The sequence below is a fragment of the Drosophila melanogaster genome, chromosome 3L (assembly GCF_000001215.4).
Source record: "Drosophila melanogaster chromosome 3L".
NCBI classification, from domain to species: Eukaryota; Metazoa; Arthropoda; class Insecta; order Diptera; family Drosophilidae; genus Drosophila; species Drosophila melanogaster.
This window is the reverse complement of record NT_037436.4, coordinates 22,631,912-22,650,583: the sequence shown is the minus strand read 5'-3', so window position 1 is coordinate 22,650,583 and position 18,672 is coordinate 22,631,912. Positions and strand designations below refer to the sequence as shown.

The 18,672-nt window shown below is 40.1% G+C and overlaps 7 protein-coding genes and 1 long non-coding RNA gene across 9 annotated transcripts in view, besides 5 other annotated features; 1 reads left to right on the top strand and 7 right to left on the bottom strand.

Annotated features, from left to right (window-relative positions):
* Positions 1–595: 595 nt before the first annotated feature.
* Positions 596–1,188, bottom strand: CG33771 (uncharacterized protein; the record flags this gene model as incomplete). The annotated part of the gene is made up of 2 exons (NM_001031974.3): positions 596–1,054; positions 1,111–1,188. The coding sequence occupies 2 exons, from the start codon at positions 1,186–1,188 to the stop codon at positions 596–598; spliced, it is 537 nt and encodes a 178-aa protein (NP_001027145.3).
* A 108-nt stretch (positions 1,189–1,296) lies between these two features.
* Positions 1,297–1,912, bottom strand: CG33770 (uncharacterized protein; the record flags this gene model as incomplete). The annotated part of the gene is made up of 2 exons (NM_001031973.2): positions 1,297–1,770; positions 1,829–1,912. 2 exons carry the CDS (start codon positions 1,910–1,912, stop codon positions 1,297–1,299), a joined length of 558 nt encoding a protein of 185 aa, NP_001027144.2.
* Positions 1,913–2,064: 152 nt separating this feature from the next.
* CG33769 (uncharacterized protein) lies at positions 2,065–2,657 on the bottom strand (the record flags this gene model as incomplete). Its single annotated transcript, NM_001031972.1, has 2 exons — positions 2,065–2,535; positions 2,589–2,657. 2 exons carry the CDS (start codon positions 2,655–2,657, stop codon positions 2,065–2,067), a joined length of 540 nt encoding a protein of 179 aa, NP_001027143.1.
* A 178-nt stretch (positions 2,658–2,835) lies between these two features.
* On the bottom strand, positions 2,836–3,421 carry CG33768 (uncharacterized protein; the record flags this gene model as incomplete). Its single annotated transcript, NM_001031971.2, has 2 exons — positions 2,836–3,312; positions 3,371–3,421. The coding sequence occupies 2 exons, from the start codon at positions 3,419–3,421 to the stop codon at positions 2,836–2,838; spliced, it is 528 nt and encodes a 175-aa protein (NP_001027142.2).
* A 203-nt stretch (positions 3,422–3,624) lies between these two features.
* CG33767 (uncharacterized protein) lies at positions 3,625–4,277 on the bottom strand (the record flags this gene model as incomplete). The annotated part of the gene is made up of 2 exons (NM_001031970.1): positions 3,625–4,080; positions 4,167–4,277. The coding sequence occupies 2 exons, from the start codon at positions 4,275–4,277 to the stop codon at positions 3,625–3,627; spliced, it is 567 nt and encodes a 188-aa protein (NP_001027141.1).
* A 70-nt stretch (positions 4,278–4,347) lies between these two features.
* On the bottom strand, positions 4,348–4,957 carry CG33766 (uncharacterized protein; the record flags this gene model as incomplete). The annotated part of the gene is made up of 2 exons (NM_001031969.1): positions 4,348–4,821; positions 4,895–4,957. 2 exons carry the CDS (start codon positions 4,955–4,957, stop codon positions 4,348–4,350), a joined length of 537 nt encoding a protein of 178 aa, NP_001027140.1.
* A 1,156-nt stretch (positions 4,958–6,113) lies between these two features.
* On the bottom strand, positions 6,114–6,703 carry lncRNA:CR45381 (long non-coding RNA:CR45381). Its single transcript, NR_125046.1, has one exon. It is a non-coding gene; the product is annotated as a long non-coding RNA:CR45381 (long non-coding RNA).
* A 2,024-nt stretch (positions 6,704–8,727) lies between these two features.
* Positions 8,728–9,339: a mobile genetic element.
* Positions 9,340–9,460: 121 nt separating this feature from the next.
* Positions 9,461–9,822: a mobile genetic element.
* A 23-nt stretch (positions 9,823–9,845) lies between these two features.
* Positions 9,846–10,159: a mobile genetic element.
* A 920-nt stretch (positions 10,160–11,079) lies between these two features.
* Positions 11,080–11,431: a mobile genetic element.
* A 61-nt stretch (positions 11,432–11,492) lies between these two features.
* Positions 11,493–11,604: a mobile genetic element.
* Positions 11,605–12,667: 1,063 nt separating this feature from the next.
* CG14459 (uncharacterized protein) overlaps positions 12,668–18,672 on the top strand; it is a 64,803-nt gene continuing 58,798 nt past the window's right edge. For both annotated transcript variants that reach the window (NM_001369979.1, NM_001369978.1), the window contains exon 1: positions 12,668–13,389. The gene's annotated coding sequence lies outside the window, so the exon portion shown is untranslated. The remainder of the gene's footprint in view (positions 13,390–18,672) is intronic.

Sequence of the window (18,672 nt, the reverse complement as noted above, 5' to 3'; positions counted from 1 at the left end):
TGCTCAATGTCTTCTTTTTCCGCTGCATCGATAATCAACACAAGCGAACGCCGTGCAACATGTTGCCGTCTTGTTCAGGATATTATTATTTCTCGCCATAAAATTGCAGCTAATATTTGTGCAGACATTCTGAAAATGATTTGAAGATTATCGCTGAGTGAGAGCGGAAGTTGTTAGCATCATCCTTGCATCGAGTAGACATCCTGCACAAAACACAACTATCCGCTGCTGCTAGTTTAATAAATATTTTATTTAGGAATAAAGTGTTGGCATTTAAGTCATCAGATCTCGTATCTTATTAGTTTTTAGAGAAAATATTTAAAAATGATAGAAACCTATTTTAATAGATCATATCAATACCACAAAGTGGATATATGAAAGCTTTGATTATATGTCCATATGCCCCTGCTAACGATTTCCCTTAACTCCATTTAACAATTCATAGTCGCAAACGCAAATATATTTCATACTACATATTGGTCAACACAAATAAAAAAAGGCCATTGTTGGTATACGCGTTTAGTAATTGATTTACGATGTTCAAAGATCTGGGAGCAGTAGTCTGATTCTACGCGTAACGCCAGGTGTCAGTGGACTAGTTGGACAGGATGGCGTCGATCGTCAGGCTCAGTGCTTCTTCGAATAACTTGGTTCCGTACTTGCCGTAAAAGAATGTGAGTTTGCCGCGATACTCGCCAGGAATAAGAAACTTGTGGGTCATCGAGGACCCCATGCGCCAGTCGTGCATGTAGTAGTGGCCCACCTCCACCGGACAATTGTACATGAAGTTACTGTTCTTGCTCATGTCCTTGAACCAGCTCTTGAACAGGCTGTTTTTGACACTGGATGTTACGGCGCACACGTCGCTCTTCTGGCTGAACATGGACTGAAAGTTCTTGGCGTTGGCCAGACGTAGCAGAATGTCGACATGGGCCTTAAAACCCCTCTGAATGGGTCGGTTCAGGTGCATGTCCATATTCATTGTGTTGTTAGCTATGGTTATCGTGAAGTTTTTAAAATACTTCGGATTGTAGCTGCTGTTGCCGGTAACAAACTCTACACTGCGCTCCTTAAATTAAAATTTTCTGAGGAATTTTGTATAAGGTTCACGAGTTGACTTACCCCGACGACAATTTCGGTTTTGAATACCAATTGTACAAGAAGAAAGAGCGTAAGCAATTTCCACATTTTTATGCCCTCGATGAAACCCAAATGAAAGCTCTCAAATCAATTACAAATGACGGTCACGAGCATGGCATTTTTATTTCCAAGCCATTAGCCATCGGAATCAGTGCATCAGATATATATGATAGCATCGGCCGTACAACTCATTATGAAGTCCTCGTCTTTGCCCTTGTACTTTCCAAAAAAGTTATACGTCTCCAATCGGTACGATCCACTGGTTATGAAAGGAGGCACCAAGCCCTCCCCGAACTGCCAGTCCCTCAAGTAGTAGTGGCTCGCATTTAGAGGACACTGGCGGAGGAAGTTCCCGTACTTCAAAAGATTCTTGTACCACTTCTTAAACAGGTTGATCTTGGCGGCGTTCACGATGTTGCACACGTCGATGCTGGTGGAAAAGAGACTCTGGAAACTTTTCGAGTTGCCTACGCGAGTCCTGAAGTCCAGTCTGGCTCTCCAGCCCCTAACCAGAGGCTTTCGCAGGTACATGTCCAGGAAGATTTTATCATTGCGAATAGTGAACGTAAAGTTTTCAAAGTACTTTCTGTTGAACCGGCTCTCGCCGGCTATGAATTTGACGCTACCTTCCTAGGAAAAGCAACCCTGGTCTTAAGAATTTGAGTACCACACAGTATAAAGTACTCACCGCCCTGATCGAGAAAAGAGCAATGGCCAGGCACAACGGTATCTCCAGCCTGGCTAATTGCGAGATCCATATAGGCCGAGCCATCGCAATAAACAAGAAGAGAAGTGAAGAGAAGTGCTTCAATAAATACTTTTGTCTGATCCATATATTTTAATTATCCAGCGTATCGGAGCCTGACTATCCATTTATCCAATACGCGATCGTTCATTCCAATGGTTTAGTAACTAAAGTAACTTTTAGTTTAACACCGCTTCAACACTGCACTCCAGTAGGGGATTGTATAAGTGTTTCTTGAACCTGCCGTAGTAGAAGGATCCGCTGATTCGGTAGTCACCGAGGTAGAGAAAGGATGGCACATTGTTCGCATCTAGGGTCCAGCCATGCAAGTAATAGTATCCTTCTCTTATGGGACAGCTCGTAGCGAAGTTTCCCACCTTCAGCATGGACGTAAACCACCGTCGATATATCGACTCCTGAGAGCCCTTGATCAAAGCACAGTAGTTCATATCGTGTTGGTAGACACTTTGGTAGGGTTTGGCCTTGGTCAGGCGGAACTCGAAGCTCAAGTGCGCCTTCAGGCCCTGTCGTAGAGTGGTGACCAAAATCATATCCATGATTACTTTTGTCTTGATTATTTGGATACTGAAGTTGGAGAAAGTCGATCTGTTGTATGTGCAGTCACCGGCCCTGAAGGTCATTCTGGGGCCCTAATTAGCATGTTCTTGAATGGACCTTGCAGAAAAACTCATTGACTCACCACGCTCTGCTTTATGACAACAGTTACAACAACACATCCCAGAACAAAGGGTACGAGTTTCCCTGCACACATTGCGTGGTAATGTCAACTTGATCATTGCCACACACCAACACAACTGATTTTTAGTTATTGCAATTAAAGCCATTTGATCGGATTGTTGTTCTGTTTGAATTGCGTGATAGATTGATTATTTGGCCAAGCTGTTGAATCATATAATTACACACTCACAAGCCAAACATTGAACTCGTTTCTATTTGTTATGCATAGTTGCCTCCACCATGCACCGAACAAGGAACATCTGCTTCTTGGACCGATACTTCCCGTAGTAAACCAGGGCACTTAATAGGTAGTCGCCACTCAGTAGATAGGAGGGCACCAGGCCCATCTCGACGTGCCACCCCTTTAGGTAGTAGTGCCCCGCCGGAACAGGGCAGTTCTCCATGAAATTGCTGTTTTTGGATACGCTCTTGATCCAGCGCCGGAAGAGCGAGTCCTTGAGGGTCGAGAGGAGCTCGCAGTAGTCGGTGTCCGCTTGGACCAGACTCTGGAACTTTTTGGCATTGCTGAGACGGAGTTGTACATCGACGTGTCCTCGGAAGCCCGCCTTGAGTGCTTGGAGTAGCTCTATATCCGCGTAGATCGTACTATTTACAGACGTCACGTTTAGGGTGGCGAAGAATTTTGCGTTTTTCTCGCACTGTACGCGGTTCAGGGTCACCGAGCTGGACTGTAGGAGGCGTCGTAAATTACGTTCAGGATCGGCTTTCTTGCTGAAATGTGCTTACCACTGCCTGCGATACGAATATTACCATTAGGACACACACAATTTTCAACATTGGTACTTCCGATGTGAGGTCTGAGTGCAGCGACAATGTTTTCCGAACGGTGCCATGTTATTCGATTGCACAAGTTGATTCGCTAATTGGATTTTAATTACTTCAAAATGGCGCATTTTCAATGCCTATTTTTAGAACTTGGTACTCCTTTTCGTTTATTTATGATCCCGAATTAATTGGCTGAATTATATACAATAAAATAACTAGGATGCTTTTAAAAGGGCATAGACCTCCAAGTCGAGAAAAAATTCCTCTTGCTTTGACTTGTGCTTACCAAAGAAAAAGTGAGCAGTGATACAATAATCTCCTGGAAGCATATAGTGAGGAACCAAGTGGGAGTCCAGCTTCCAATCTCTCAAAAAGTAGTGACCAGCGGGAACAGGGCAGTTGACCATGAAGTTCCCGTGCTTCAGCATACTATCGAACCAGCTCTTAAAGAGGTTTCCCCTCACCGAGGAAACCACACCACAGGTGTCCAAGATATGGGCGAAAAGGCGTTGATAGCTCCTGCCTTTGTCAAGGCTGATCTGAGTGTTGAGGAGGACCTTGAGACCGCGGTGAATCGGCTTGGAGGTGGTCATATCCATAAACAATGTGTTGTTTTGAATTTCTAAGGTGAAGTTTTCAAAATACGTCGGACTGAAATTGGACTTTCCCGCCTGGAAGATGAGGGATGACTTTGTCCCACGAAGATTATAAACATTACTTAAGCATGATCTATAACGATTAATTAATAAATACTCACTGCCCCTGTGATAGCCAGTTTGTGGACAAATATGATGGAGACAAGAGTGCAAACTTTCAACATTTCAATGCTGATGTCGAGCGAATAATGATGCCTAAAATACATTTCCATCCAGACGGAAACCAGACTAAACTAATTTTAATTGATGGCCACATGTAAAATTAAGGGAATTAGTCATTGCTTACTTTATTTCAACTTCAAAGGCACACCCCACCAGAAAGTACCGGACACCATCTATTTTCCTTAACTGGTTCATGTCGAACTTTACTCTATACTTGCCTGCATACAAGAACTTCGGAATAAACAGTGTGTTATAGTTGTAGTTCTTCAGGTAGTAAAAGTTGGGTTCGACCGGGCAGTATTTTTTAAAGTTACCGGAATCGAAGAATGTAGCAAACCATTTTTTGAACATGTTGTTCCTTCTCTGTGCCAGAAGGCTGCACATATCCAGGGTATATTGGAAAATTTTCTGAAACCCATAGGAGTTTTGCATGCTAATAAAGAATTCAATATCCATTGTGACACCCGGAACCAAAACTCGTAACAAGAAAAATTCCATATTCATCTGAGAGTTTTTTACAAACATCGTAAAATTGGAAAAATAGCTGCGATTAAAGTTGCCACACTGACTCTCCAGCAATAGGATTTTATTCGTCTAAAACATTTCAAAGTGTGATTTACTAAGTGCAGTTCAGATCCCGGAGTACTTAGTGAGTACTACTTACCACAGGTATTGGCACGATTATAAGACATATTAATGACATCGAAATACTAAGAACTACCTTTGCCATTTTTAAAAACGGAGTCTGCTGGAGTGTTGACTTTTACTAAGGTGTGTGTCAAAAGCTTTAGCATATAAGTGTCGGCTTTGTGTAAAAATCGACATTTATGATCAGAGCAAAACATTTTTAAGAGCTATCAAGAGCGGATTTTTTTTATTTTGCACCTAACACTGCTTTCGTATTTTAAAAGCCAAATTTTAAGTGTTATCAATAACAATATTGATAAGTGTCATTATTTTAAAGACCTTTAAAGACCAGCATTGAATTAAAAAATAATATACATTTTCTAAAACCTTTGCATATTTGGCCCAAAAAGATACCTGATATGATCATGTTAATTGCAGCTGCTCATCAGTGCATGTTACTTTAAATATTTGAATGGATCGAGTAAACAATCTGCACATTTACAAAATTGAGCTACTCGTTCTGAGCATTAATTGTTCAGCCGAACTAAACTTGTAATTAGTTCCGAGCTACAAGCGATTCAAAATTAGTTTTCGAACTGAATGGATTTTAGTGTCGTTGTTGAATTTATGGGTGAAGTATTGTTTTTACGGAAATACTCGCAGAATCCTAGTCGTTTAGTCACTGGGATATGCCATATATGCCATCATAGAGTAATATTCCGCAATTTAGGATCCTATCTGGTGTTCAGTTATATGAACGCTAAATTGACTTTCGAGAATTATTATTGAAAAAGCATTATTGAATTTATGAATAAAGAGAGAAGCAATACTTTATTGAATTCCAAAAATAGGCACTTAAATGGCAAATGGATTTAGTTGTTTAACTTATCCGTAGTTCCTTGCTTAACACACTCGCACTCCATATTTGGCCTTAAAGCCTTTAATCTCCTGGTTGCCCAGGCAGGGAATCCACAGTCTTGTTCTGCTGCGAGCATTCAACAAGGCAGTCAGTCATTCGTGGGGCTCATCCGAGATGCAGTCAACGTGTCTATGTTTACCCAGCGCAGAGCCCAGCTCCAAGTCCCGAGTCCCGAATGCCGCATTTATGTGCACGAACCACTGCAGAAAACAATTGCACGTAATTCTGCTTACGCCGTTACATTGCAACAATGCACGGAGAAAAAAGCAGACAAAAACCAACTGCCTAGCCATTTGTTGGCGTTTTCAGTTTTTCTGCATTTTTCCCCCATTTTCCTCCTGCGGTTGCGACAGTCGATGGCCGGACGAAGTGACAGACCGACAGATGGATACGGATGGGCTTGGGTTCGGACTGCGAGTCAGACGACGACCTATGCGCTTAATCAGAATCGGGTCTGTCGAAACTAAGGCGCCATCCAGCTTTGTTCGACGAGGTCTGTGCCTACTTCCTGGGTCCTGGTGTTGGCCAAATAAATGTCTTGCCTTCGCTCCTCCGGGTCCTGTGCTCTTCTAGGCTCCTTTTGTTTTCTGTTTGTTCCTCGTTCTGCTTTCACTCCGTGACTGAATGCCTTTCCCCATTTCCGGCTGCCTCGTCCTCGGCCTCTGTCCCGTCTCCGCCTGCATACTGCATACTGCATTTATTTACATAGGCCGGTCTGACTTTTGATTTTAAGCTCTTTGGCTCTTCTAACTCAATTCCGTCTCGGGGCTTTAGTTCTTGCAGCTGTCATGGGCCAGGTACGAGTGTTTGTGCGGCTGTGATTGTGACTGTGTACTGCCCTATGTATTTACGGATGCAGTTACGTGCTCTGCCTCCTGCGGGCTGGGCAAATAGGACACTTGCCCATTGTGTAGGTCGCCAGGATGCAGACTCTGGCCTGTGACCATCGCCACTGCCCTTATGTGTGACTTTGGTTTCTTGAGTTCTGCGAATTATGTGAGCTGCCTCAAGAGAAGCTCGTTCTTTAATGCCTATACTTTATTCGGTACATTTACTGCAATGCGATACTTTCACTGGCTGCTCATTACTATTTCTTGTGATGTGTCTTGGCTTTGAAGGAAGTGAAATCATTTAAATCTATACATACTCGAACATTGTATGATCCACCTTTGCATTCAATATGAATAGGCGTTCTAAGGGCGTCTTAATGTTTTCAGTCCCCAATTAAGGTAGAGTTCGTTCTCCAAACCCTATTGTCCTTGCTAGTCAGGGCTGCTTTTCGTGAGCCTGATTGCCTTCAGATCTCCATTCGACTCGCAGAAGGAATAGAAAATGTCTTGTCAACGATTTTAACCACTTCGCTCTGATTTGGCCCGGCTTTCTTACCAGGCCCCTTGCTGCCACTCCAATGGAAAACGGCAATCAAAAGTGCAACGGAGGAAGACAATTTTCACACTTGGCATGAAAGAAATATATTTTGCTTGGCAAATATGCTGACCTGACCCTCAGAGCAAACAAGATGGCAGTGCAGTGGCACTCGTGCGAAATGCGAGTCAGCCGAAGCAAAACGTCATCATAAATGGCCAGGAAGGACCCTGAAGACGGAAGGAGCAGCAATCAGAGGCGCCTGGAAGTATGCAATGCGAAAAATAAACACAGCACAACGACGAAAACGAAGAACGACCCCAATTACCCTCGTTTTGCAGTGTGTATGGGAAAAGGAGTGAAAAGCAGGAAAAATCCATGCATATTTACAGGCGTTGGCATGAAAATTTGTCACCTAGCAGAGCAAACACCTCCGAATCCGATTCCGCATGCATCGGCTGAGTGTGAGTGTGGATTCCCGTGTAATTGAGCCTACAGATATGCAACCAACGAGTATGCCAGTAATCGACACTTGGGCGCGGCAAACAGGACTCCGAACCCCCTTCAAGTTCACTGCACCGCGATTGCGCCTACCGGCGTGCAAGTGCAGGGGCACGAGTGCAGCGCCTGCCTGGAAATGTGCAATGTCCTGATTGGCAGGTCCAGGTCGAGCTCATAAAGTTTTCAGCAACGCTTCGGATTGGTCCGAGGACGCTGTTAAGGGCAGCTAGCAGTGCGCATGGCCGGCGAGAGAGAGTCAAACAGACGTGCTCAGCAAATAGAAGGAGCGCCCCACAGTAAGCAATGGTTTTTTATTTGTATGCTCGCTAGCTAGAGGGTTGTGTGTGTGTGTGTGTGGCAGGACGATTAAAGCTCCGTGCGTGGTGAAAATGGTCGGGGAATCACTCTCGAGTGGTGGTAGTTTTTACACTCGTTCACTTGCACGCGTGTGTGCGTGTGAACTAATTGCATTGGAATGTTTTTGTTGTTATTATATCTGGGTGTCTGTGTTTGCATTCGGGCTTCGAGTGTTTGACATTGATTGCATTTGCAATTTGTATCATTGGGGCAGTCTGAATTATTTGACTTCAGAAGTGTAAGCTCAACATTGGTTTTTTTTAATGAAACAATGGTCTTTTAAATTTGATATTAATTTGTGTGGTGTATTTGACGATCTGCATGCTCCTGTTGCTTCTGTTTATACCATACGACACTTAAATTCAATTTTTACGGCATCGCCTTCATTTTTATGTTTCAACCCTAAGTAATACCCTTGGGCAAAGCTTTTGTGGAGACTTCGATAGCCATCTCTCTCTGCGACTGCCACTTTTCCGATTCACTCTTTCTCTATCGCGTAAAGTCTACACAAAGTGAAGTCGAATTCGCCTTCATTTAGGTGAGACAAAAGCTTTCATACATTGTAAAGAAATCTCCCTTATTAATAAGTATAAGGACGATCTATATTAAGCCTTAACTCCTTAAAGGCTTCCTTAAGAATATATCTTTATTATACCAATAATTGAAATTATTTTTATAACGGGATGGGGATGGGGAACTTACCAGAAAAAAAGATAGTACTCTCATATAGAAAAGTAATTGCTTAAAGTACCTTGGCTTGCACCTCGATCGCAGACTAACGTGGAAAAACCACATAAAAGCAAAGCGCCAGCAACTAAATTTAAAAAGTTTGAAGATGACCTGGTTGCTTGGCCGAAAATCTGCAAACACTCTGGAAAATAAAGTCCGTTTATACAAAGCTATACTAAAGCCCGTGTGGACTTATGGCATATAGCTCTGGGGTACTGCCAGCAACTCAAATATTGAGATTCTACAACGCTACCAATCAAAAATATTAAGACAAATTGTTAATGCTCAATTTTATATTTCAAATGCAAGTATCCATAAAGACTTAGGAATCCCTTATGTTAAAGAAGAAATAGCAAAACATAGTAAAAAATATATAGGCAACCTAAGAACACATGAAAATAACTTAGCCTTAAGTTTGGCAAATAATAATAACAATGTCAAAAGACTTAAAAGATTTTACGTGCTAGATCTCCCGGATAGGTATTAAGTATTAAAACATGTTATGCATAGAGTATGTAGTAGGGATTAATGGATAACTACTGCCTCTGTTAATTTAAGATTAATTATAAAATTCACTTATTGTCATACTTTTTTAAGACAGATTGTAAATAAAATGAGAGAAAAAATATATATATAGAAAAGATTTCAGGATCCCATAACTATGTGGGGACTTACAACAAATTCGCTTGAGTCTTTAGTCCGAAGGTCAGCATTTTGAACACTGAGTCGATTCCGGGAGTTCTTATCCGAGTTCGTGCACCTGGAGATCGCGTTCAATGTTCATGGTCCTCATGAAACAAGCACCAAAAATGCTTCTTGGGGCCTTCGCCTGCAGAACCCTGATCTTATTTAGGTGACTGTTTGCAGCAATGTCATATATATACCTGCAGGTATTGGCTGGGGTCCAATACGTACTTGTATATATGTATAAACTAAAATTACGCATCAGCAGAGATGAGAAATGTTCCGGCTGCGCCGGAAACAACCCCTTCGCTTTGTATAGGAGTCCAGGGTGCCAGACTCTCTCAAATGTCTTTGTATGTCAATAAAGTTCAAAAATAGACTTTCTTTTCCATAGCTTCTAGGGCAAAGTTCACCCAGGACCCTGCACAAGGGGCAAAACAAAAGGGAATGCGATAGTCGACTCCCCCGACTATCAGATACCCGTTACCCAGCTAGTGGAAATGAATAAAATGAATATAAATGAATAAAATGAGAAAAGATTGCAAAATTGTTGAATAGGGCTTAAAAGTTTTGGGCGGTTTGTGACGAAAAGTTTTTCGGTAAGTCGATGGAAATTTACAAGAGTAATAAAACATTTTGCAAAAGTGTGGGCGTGGCAGTTTTGGGCGGATTTTAGGCGTACGAGTGAGAGTGGCAATACGTTTAATGGCACATCGATAGAAATTTACAAAACTAATAAAAATATCAAAACATATATAAAAAATTTTGAAAACTTTCGGTCCAACTTGGACTATCTGAGTAACGGGTAACTGAGAGACGCTGAACTCGAATATAGTGTTTTGATTTTTCCTAGTTTTATTGTTTGTCTTGCCAATTTTAATTGAACAAATACACTTTGGCCACGACAACGCTCACGCTTTTGAATAATTCTTTAATTTTTTTCTCATTTATTTCCTAATATCTTTCGATGTGCCAAAAAAGTGATGAAATTTCGCTTTTTTACTAGTTAAGTAACGACTATAGAATTCTCTCTTGTTAAACCCGTTACCAGCTTCGCTATCACCTACGAAACTGAACCTATCAAACGGCACATCCTATCCCACTTTTCATCAGTCTTCACAGCAGAGCTTCTAGCCATTATAGAGGCCCAAGAAACTCACAAAAATAAAACAAACAAGCAAAGACCACCAACCAAACACTTACAACTTTTGAAAACCTTAACACGCAGGACATACTTACATATATAAAAAACGAACACTACAAGAAATACCTAACCAATATCACAAAAACCTCAACTTGGTAGCAAACATCCAACCAAAATTATCTTAACAGGTACCTTTTTTCAATTTATAAAATTTTTCGATCTTATGAAGAGGGCAAATAAAAATCACACGGCTCACGCACGGGAACACACAAATAACACACAAGCACTACCTCGACCAAACCCAACAGACAACCTATCACTGGAACAGCTTTTGTCCACCTGTATCCATCTTAGGAACCATAGAACATTTTTAACATTACCAAACCAATAGAGCTCCTTTCAAATCCTACACCATCAAACATATTAAATGTCCTTAAAATTTCACCAATCAATCTTAACAGGATTACTTCGCTAGCTCTTAATTAAAATTTATTGTTAGCTCTTTATAAAAAATAAAATAAAATACAAGAGAGAATGCTATAGTCGAGTTCCCTGACTATCAGATACCTGTTACTCAGATAGTGTGTATGCGAACGCAAAATTTTATAATTTTTCTGGGATGTCGATAGATATTGGAGAATAAAATGAGAAAAGGTTTAAAATTGTTCAAAAGTGTGTGCGTGACCGGCTTGGCGATTTTATGGCATTAGAGTGGGCTTGGCATAACGTTTTTTGGCAAATCGATAGAAATTTACAACACTAATTAAATGGGCTTAAGAGTGGGCGTGGAAAAATGGATCAACAAACTTGAATCTGTATGCTGAATGTTCATACGGACAGACGGACTGACGACTCGGCTATTGATCCTGATCAAGAATGTTGCATCCTTTTCAAAGAATCTAGTACTCCCTTTTACTCTACGAGTAACTGGTATAATAAATCTATCGATATGCCAGAAATAATATAAAATTTCGCGTTCGCTTTTGTACTAGCTGAGTAACTGGTAACTACTGGCTGAGTATCTGATAGTCGGGGAACTATAGCATTCTCTTCTGTTTTCTGTTGAAATATCTGTTGAATATATCCATATCATTGCAAGGTAAACACTATGTGTATATATCTTTAGCCCTATTTTCTTTGTAGAGAAGATGTTATTTGTTTTCAAACACAAAGAAACATTTTCCCTAACTGCAATTCAAATTTTAAATTGAAGTTCACCAACACGAAACCACCAAAATCCACCGCCTTTGTTATGTCAAAGAAGTTAATATCCGGTTAAAAGTGCAACTTTATTTAATTTGACATTCCTACAACTCGTTGAACTTCACTTGAACAAAATATTAATAACGAGAAGGGGATAAAATTAATTTATTACAGAATTGCTTAAGAGTGAGCACAAAAGTACAGGAAATGGACAAAGAAAAATAATATTTTCTTGAAGTTAATGGTTCTGTTAAATGCAACATTCGAATACGGATAATAGGCTTCATCTTTCTAAATGTATCCAGTTATTTCTATTATCTCCATTGATTTTAGTAACGGCAAATTAAACGGTTGTTCTCGATGAGCCCTGAAAAAGCTCCCAGTTAATGCTTATGTATGAGCTTCAAATTACTACGGAGAGTGTAGACTTTCGAGTCCTTGTTGCCAGGGATTTTGTTTGAGGCGAATTCGAAAAGGCAACATGTTTGAAGCTGATGCTGGTACATGTAAACTGGAAATGCTATTGCATACCATGCAAATTCAATTAGAAATATAGGAGCATGTTAACTTTATCTCGCTTTAAATTGCACATATCCCTCATCAATTTATAATTTATTGTACTTGCATCTAAGTGTGGCAGGACTTTTTTTTTCGTTTATTTGTTGAGATTTTCGATGTTTCTGTTGCTGCTTTTGTTACTACTTCGCAGCACAGTTGTCTCCTTATTTGCCGGCTAACGGTTCGTAGAGGTCCTCGGGCGAAGTCGTCGTCCTGGCTTCGCCTCGTCGTCGGCTGCCCCAAGGACTCGTGCAGTTGGATAGGTTCGTGCTCGTTGCACAATTCGCCAGCGATGGCGAGCTTACAATTTTTCGGAATGCGTTAAGGATCAGTTTTGCGCGAATTACGGTCATGAAAGGTTGCTAACGTCGAAGAGCCGGCATCCGAACAAACATTTTCCCAGTAATACTTCCCAGTCTTCCTATCTGTGCGTGTGTGTACGGTTCGCGATTTTGTACTTGAGCGCTTGAACAGGCTATGTAAACATATCGTCTACACAAACTGACCTAGGCCAGGGAATTCGCGGACGTAACTGACCTAAGTAAATCCCCAGAAAAGCATTTTAGGTCTTGGACAATATTAATATTTAATAAGTAACCCAGTCATTTTCAACGGAATGGATCCAAATATCGTTAGTTAGGAGGTCCGAAAAATAAATAAATTTGTTAGTCGTAGTCTTCGCTAAACTTTTCGTTAGAATTAGAATTGCATATTGTATTTAGATTCCTGCAACAATTGGGCAAAAGCTAAAGGCAAATTAATCATGCATAATTCCCAACATCGCTCGCTTAAACTATAAATGGTTGTGAAATGTACAGTGTTTGTTTAGGACGTTAAATAAGAAATCGTAGTTGACTATACCATTACTACCGGTGCTTTCTCCAAAAATTTCTTAGTTAAGTTAGGCATTACGTCAACAAATTAAATGGTGCAATCAAGACTGTAGTTGTCTGGCCAGAAATGAAATATTAACAGTGAGCAGTGAAAAATTAAGAAAGTGCGGTGCGGAAAATGTGAAGAAATTTAAATCAGCATTGATAACGTGCGAGTATAGAGTTAAGAAACTGTTTAAATGGTAAGCATATCCATATTCAAATTCTAGGCTATTATGTTGAAATTCTTAAATGAGCTATAATAAGAGTCTATCTAGATGAGAAGAGTGGAGAATAAATGGGAATAAACTTTTCCTTAAGTTGGAACATTCTTCTTCACACTAAATACACTTTTAAGAATCTTTTAGGTACAACTAAACATATTTATAAATAAAAGTTTTTTGTAACTGTTGCTAGCCATAACATAAATGTAAACTTTACAATTTGTGAATAAAACCATCAAACGGCAGGATTATCAACCAATTTAAAATTGGATCATTGGGACGAATTCAATCGACAAGTCTCTTTAGTTTTTTTTTCTACTAATTTTTGTATATTTTATTACCTCCGAGACAAAGGAAAAATCGGATCGGTATTCAAGGTTCCAAAGAAAAAAGTTTGAGGAATAGGCGAAGGAAAAAAACCTACGCAAGTGCCCAAGCTTTAAGAATAAATGAGATATGTTTTTTCGTAAATAATTCGTTTTTTTAAAAGGGTTTCAGGATGGTGATTTTGTCGTACTTTACAAGACATCAGATTTCTTTACATTCAATTCCCTTTTAAATTTTATAAAGTATGTGTTGTTTGTATGCAGAAATCAAATAAATTATCACGAAAAAGTTAAAGGCTTATAAAAATGTGATCGTTTGATGGTAGACCATTTAGATTTTTCTCAGCGCTACCGTGATATTTTCAGCAATTGCCTATCAGACTCGTTGTTCGCTGTGCTCGCTCGGATTATACTACTATTGATTTTCTTGCCGCCTATTCGACACTTCAGATTCAATTAAAATTTTTGAACTAAAATTGCTCTTTGCCAGTTGGTCAAGTGCAACATCGGCAGATTTCCAGAGTCGGTGGGAAAGAGGGTGCAAAACTGAGAGGCTTGCGACAATGGCTAAACAAACGCCAATCCAAGCAATTTCAGAGTTGACTGCATTGCAATGGGCAGTGGAAGGAGGAGGTGGGCGGCATGCATTGCAGGAAGTGATTTTTGCAGTGATCCGAGACCAAATCCCAATCCGATTGTGTGAAGTGAGTTGCATAAATGTGCAAGCTGTTCAAGTCATTTCGAGTGAAAGGCTCTGAATGAGATGTTGTCTGGGTTGGGCTGCGGATCCTGGTCCTTCGTCAGCCTGCTTGCATTATTTTGTTGCATACTTCGCTGCGTCATTAAACCAATTGACGAACCTGGTAGATGAGATGGTAGCTATGCATAGGTGATTAGGGGCAACGTCTTTATTACGTTTAGAGTGCCGTGAGTGGAAAGCCAGATTGGAGTTGCAGTGCTTGCGAGTTGAAGTCCTCCCGAAAGGTTCATTTGATTAGTCTGCTAAACATCTAACAAAACTGCCTACCGTCGATTGAAATACTTTAACTGAACTTTAAAATTCATTTCGAAGATCCCCAAGTGATTTTTACACATTGTGTTGAAGTACGTACGCTGGTCGGGCGGTATTGAAGTCAAAACATTTCATTAAAGGCAGCAGCGAATGCTGTGAAAAAGTCCACAAAAGTATCTGAAAACAAAATGTTGACAAAAAGCGTAAAACACACAACTCCATAGTGTACAAAATGAAAATGACGCAACATGCAAAGAGCAGAAACAAAACAAAGCTGCCTGCAACAAACTCGGAAAAAATGTAACCAAACCGACTGACCAGCGGACTGAAAGACCCACTGACAGACGGCCCATACAAATAAATACGCAGTCAAAGGCAATCAACGTCAGCTAGCCAGACCCTCGTCCCCATTGACAACTACCGATATTTGATTTGAAAACATTCCGAAAACGCTGCCCAAATGCAGCTTCCCCTCCATTTTGAATGCTCGTCGTCGCCAGCAGCCGCATTTGTCCGTAAGGATCGCTACAAATAAATAAATGGCAGCCATTGGCACAACAATTAAAATGCGATGCAGACATCTCGATACTTATATTCCTTTTTGGTTGTTTCTTCCTGACGCTTGTCACTTGATGTTTTAATTGGAAGGCAATATTTCATTTCAAAGCCGATGAGAGACTTTAGACTTAGCAGAAAAAGTGCATAAGGCCGCGTCAGACCCAATTATTATGGTAAAATTTAAGAACGACGATCTAATATCTGTTCTCTTTTTACTGAAAGAACGCTAACATTCGTTATCGAATCACTGAAATTGTACAGGGTTGGCAATTCCCCTTACAGTCATTTATTGCAATCCAAACTTCCAAAAAAAAAAAAAAAAAAAAAAAAAATAAAGTTGACATGATTGCAAGAATTTTACGTATAGGAAAACTCGATATTTAATAAAGAATATTAAACAATAAATTGGTTAATATTTGATATTTTGATCGAGGTTAAGTGAAAAAGATCAGCTTTAATCTTGGGGTATTTATAAACATATTCTATTATATATATATAATTATTATTAGTATTACTTGTGGAATATTCCTGTATTGTTATATTCCATATATATAACATTTTTTTTAACTTGGCTTAAAATGGAAATTAAAGGTACCAACATCTTTCATTATGTGATGAACTTAAAAATGTCGTTAAAAATATCATTTAATAGATTAATTTGGAATTGCAGTATCTTAATTAAATGCTTAAACGATTTGAAAGAAGTATGGCTGAAAAATAGTGATTGAAATAAAAACGTCACATTTGTAACATAATACAACAACTGCCAATATTGTATACAAATTATATATTTTTACTCACTCGCCAAAATATAATTGTTGTTCTTAGTTGTTTTTGAGCAAACTCTTTTTTTTGAAGATTCAGGTTTGGGATTATGTTGAGTTAACTAAGGGAAATTCACAGATGTTATGACAAAAATTACGAACCTAGCTCTTCAAATTGTATCATAGATGGCGCTTTACGTCGCAAATTATGTCTAGGTACATCTAGGTACATTTTAAATGTTCCAATAAGGTGGTGCATACTTTTAGGATCAGTTCAGAATGACGTACTCATAAATTGGGCAGTATGTTGTAAAAAATGCTTAAGTAATAAACAATTTAATTTAATTATTGCCGTTTTTATAATTATTATCGTTGTTTTAATATTCATTTGAAGTCGTGATTTCTCCGGAATACTTTGTCATTGGTTATTTTAATCAAGATTCTAAAAGAGCCGGAATGTTGAACCCCAGGTCCAAGACCCACTCTTTGTTCCTTAAGTTTCAAACATAGTTGTATTCAAAGTCGAAATTAGTTGTATAAAATACGCTGTTGATAAATGGGTTATTATGTAGAAATAATTGGTCAGCAAAAAAATCAACAATTATTTTTGTGAGTATACGGGAAATAATATTTCTTATTGATCCCAAGCCTAATGCATAATAAACACTAATGTTCAATGAATATTTCGCAGCCATTTCGTACTCTAGTTGAGAGTATGTATTACATACTATGTAAGCTTCGGCTTTAAATCGATTCATACACTACAGAGACTTCTGTTCGATTGGGAAAGAGCGGTGTATACCGGATTAAGTAATAGTGTAATACCGCCTCTGTCACAGATATGGACATTGCAATTTAAATGCGATTTAAAACCAAAATTTACAATTTTCTTACCTCAATTTTTACTGCTTAATTGACTCTTGGAATATATAAGAAATTAAGTCATAGTCACAGTAAATAAATTCGGCAAATCCTTCGGGTGTGGTCAAAGCCCAAAACAAGGGTCCGTTTCGGTTGTCTGAATCGTGACCCGGGACCTCCTCGCCCAAACCCCCAAAAAGCCCCCAAAACGGAAGGCTGGAGTGGGCACGGAAATCGTTGTGGCGTCTGCAGCCGTATAAAGTTTAATGAGCCGCAATTAATCGTACATGACAACACTATAAAAACGTTTGCGAAAAATTATGTCTTTTTTGGCGGGTTTCTCTCCCTGGTTCCTTTCTCCTCTCGGAGTTTGTGTAATTGCCGGAGTCTTTGTTAAATATATCCGGGATGTGAAGACTCTTCGCAAATTGGACGCAGTAAGGGCAGCGAAATATTCCATGAAGTGGATACTTTAAACACATTTGTTGGATATGGTGGGAAGTGTAATTCCCAACGAACAGTCTGGGACTTTTGAGAAGAATCTCCTGCCAGCAATTCAGCCCAGGCGTAACCTGATCAATTTGTCATTGGAGTTGCCTTTCCTAATTAACAATTTAAATAAATCGCGTCGCATTTTCAGCGGACCAAAATGTAGAAAAGTGAATGCAATTTAATTGGAAATTTAATTGCTTTTGCGGTCGGAATGTGACATGAGCGCCCGTTCACCTGTGTGTCCTGGCTCACCTTCGTCCTCCAACTGCCGCCCTCCCTTTTCACTTTTTTCGTTCCTGCTGTCGAGCTCTTAATTTAGACGTGTCCATCCATCGCTGTCGCTTGGCTTTTGTTGTTTTAATTATCTGCGGTTATATTTATTTAAATATTTACCAATTCAATTAGGGTGACCGTTTTTGTGCATCGCCCTGTTTTGTCGTTTATTATTTCATAGACGAATTGAATTGACTTTGAAGCCTCTCCTCCCGGGGTCACTTTTGAAGCCCGAAAGTAATTTCAATTAATATAATGTCATATCTGACAAATGGTCTGTGCAGACATCGCATCCTGAGATCTACGAAAAAACCTTGCAGACAGTTTAAGCCCGTCTGCCCCCCCCCCATTCTGTTGGCCCCCACACGGATATTCCTTCCCGAGTTTTTCTTTTGGCTGGCTGCGTGCCAATTATAAAAGTGATTTCGATGTAAGCTGCACCCGAGACCTAAAAGAAGACGCAGCCCCAGACTCCAGGCCACACTTACGGGCACACCCGAACCCGGAGCTCACTTCCGTCAACGGGAAGTCATAAGACGTATGAACTTGTCGCCATTGCCGGCGAAGAAAGACGGAGTCGAAGTCGAAGTCGCAGCCAGGATCAAATCTAAAAGTCGGAGGAGAGGTGGCGGGAGCGTCCTGACAGATTCCTCTGTTGGTTTAGTTTGCTTGGGCTTGACTCGAGCCAAAGAAATGCGATAAATTGAATGACTGACGACGCAGTAAATACTTTTCAGACGACGATAGAGGGGAGGGTGTGTGTGTTGGGGAATCACTTGGATCAATTTCCACATCCACACACGACAAATTGCGCGTGGTTAGGTTTTCTTTCGAAGCTCGCTCTTATCCATTTTAGTTTGCCGTGTGTACTCATAGTGGATGAAGAACTGGTGATTGGAAGAAACGAGCAGCTGACAAGGTGCAAATGGTGTGGATTTGACGGGTGGGTGGAAGGAGTTGTCAACTCGGGAAACTC